General features: G+C 39.9%; 1 protein-coding gene across 1 annotated transcript in view; it reads left to right on the top strand.

Annotated features, from left to right (window-relative positions):
* The first annotated feature begins 1,865 nt into the window (after positions 1-1,865).
* The window catches only part of TIMM9 (translocase of inner mitochondrial membrane 9 homolog (yeast)), a 7,289-nt gene continuing 6,909 nt past the window's right edge, over positions 1,866-2,245 (top strand). The window contains exon 1 of the mRNA XM_011989608.1: positions 1,866-1,901. Coding sequence (XP_011844998.1) covers positions 1,866-1,901 — 36 coding nt within the window. The remainder of the gene's footprint in view (positions 1,902-2,245) is intronic.

A 2,245-nucleotide genomic window follows, 5' to 3' on the forward strand; every position in this document is an offset into this window, starting at 1 on the left:
ACCTCTGGTTGATAACCCAAAGACATACAAGGATGGAATTTTTTTAAAAAAGAACAACAAATTTTGGCATTCCAGGAAGGAAATCAAATCTGTGTTCTTTTTTGATGTGAACTATAGAAGGGGAAGGGAAGGGACGGGAAAGGGAAGGGAAGGGAAAGGAAAAGGGAAGGAAAGGGAAAGGGATAGGGAAGGAAAAGGAAGAAGGGTCTTAAATCAGTAATCCAAGCTCCTCCTACCTCAAGCACCTAAAAAAGAAAAGCAAAATGAACCCAATGAAGGAAATAAAGAGCAAAAATCAATTTAAATGAAAAGAGAAAAAAAGAGCTGGTTCTTTGAAAAGATTAATAAAACTGACAAACTTACTAACAAGAGAGAAGTTACAAATTACACTATCAGGAATGAAATGGTGTACATTATTACAGGTTTTACAGATATCAAAAGGATACAGGAATATTACAAACAACCCCTCCTGGGTTCAAGCAATTCTGCTTTTGCCTCCTGAGTAGCTGGGATTACAGGCACACGCCACCACGCCCAGCTAATTTTTTTGAATTTTTAGTAGAGATGGCGTTTCACCGTGTTGGCCAGGCTGGTCTTGAACTCCTGACCTCAGATTATCCACCCACCTCAGCCTCCCAAAGTGCTGAGATTACAGGCGTGAGCCACAGCACCCGGCGGGATTGAAGAATTCTATTTTCTGGCTTCCAATTCTCTGATTCCTCTGTCCCCTCCATTCTCCTATTGATTTTATTCATTTAGTTTATTTTGGTTATTGTATTTTTCACTTCTTAAACTTTCCATTTGGGTCTTGATATTTCTATTTCTTTGCTGAGACCTTCTGTTTTTTCATTTGTTTCAAGCGTGTTCATAATTGCTCACTGAAGTATTGACAAGGTCCTGTTTAAAAATCTTTGTCAGATAATCCTAACACGTTCCTCAATGTTGAGCATCTGCGGATTGTCTTTTTTTAATTCAGTTTGAGATCTTCCTAGTTCTTGGTATGATGAGTGATTTTTTAATATATTGCAGCCTGGACATCTTGCATATCATGTTATGAGGCTCTAGATTTTATTTAATCCTTTTATCTGGCTCCTTTTGACAATGCTCCATGAGGGGAAGTGGTGGGAGGTACCACTTCATTACTGCCAGATGGAAGTAGAAATTCATGTTCCTCACTCTGACACTTGAGGGGAGGGGCAGGGAGTTTCTTGTTACTGCTGGGTAGAGTGGGCATTCTGGCTCCTCACCAGGCTTCCATTTTCATTACTCTCCCCATGTGGCCTCCACTGACATTAGTAGGGCATGTGGCCTAATTGTCATGAGGCAGTAATGCAAGTCCTGAATGTCAAGTAGGCCTCCTTCGATACCACTCCAGAGTAGATGGAGATGGGCACCTCATTACTGCCAACTGGGGCGGAAACCAGGCTCCCTGTGTGGTTTCCACTGACACTCACTGGGGATTGGGGAGGCTTTTCAGTGCGTATGAAGGAAATCACATTTTTTTAAATGTCAGTAGTTATCGTGATTTTTTTTTTTTTTGAGACAGAGTCTCACTATGTGGCGCAGGCTGGAGTACAGTGCTGCAATCTCGGCTCACTGCAACCTCCACCCAAGGGCTCAAGCAGTTCTCCTGCCTCAGCCTCCTGAGTAGCTGGGATTACAGGCATGAGCCACCACGCCCGGCTAATTTTTGTATTTTTAGTAGAGACGGGGTTTCACTATGCTGTCTAGGCTTGTCTCCAACTCTTGACCTCAGGTGATCCACCTGCCCCAGCCTCCCAAAGTGCTGGGATTACAATCTGATTTTATAGGATAAGGAAAAAAGAGGAGGGAAGAATAAATGCAAAAAGGAGGCTAGTATAGGTATGAATGAGACTGGTGGAATGGAATTACTGTTGATTGTATGTGTTAATCAAAAGCTGAATGTTAATTTTTTTCATGATGGTGGCATACACTTTGTCCTAAACTTGAATGTACTACTAGTTTCAACAAAGCTTCATAAAAATTAGTTTCAACAAAGCTTCATAAAAATTTTATGTGTTTCACAGACTTTAATAATTGATAAGCTAATAAAGATTTGCACATCCAGTTTATCATTTTTGTCTTGGTTATCAGAAAACTCTAAACTAAATAAAATGTGTAGCATTTATGTTAGTCTACAGTGTACATGATTCATGTTTTCCTTTTACATGCTGTTTAATTTCTATTTTAAACAGCTTTATTTTATACAAATCTTTTTTTTTTT

Source organism: Mandrillus leucophaeus, unplaced genomic scaffold, assembly GCF_000951045.1.
Source record: "Mandrillus leucophaeus isolate KB7577 unplaced genomic scaffold, Mleu.le_1.0 Scaffold359, whole genome shotgun sequence".
NCBI classification, from domain to species: Eukaryota; Metazoa; Chordata; class Mammalia; order Primates; family Cercopithecidae; genus Mandrillus; species Mandrillus leucophaeus.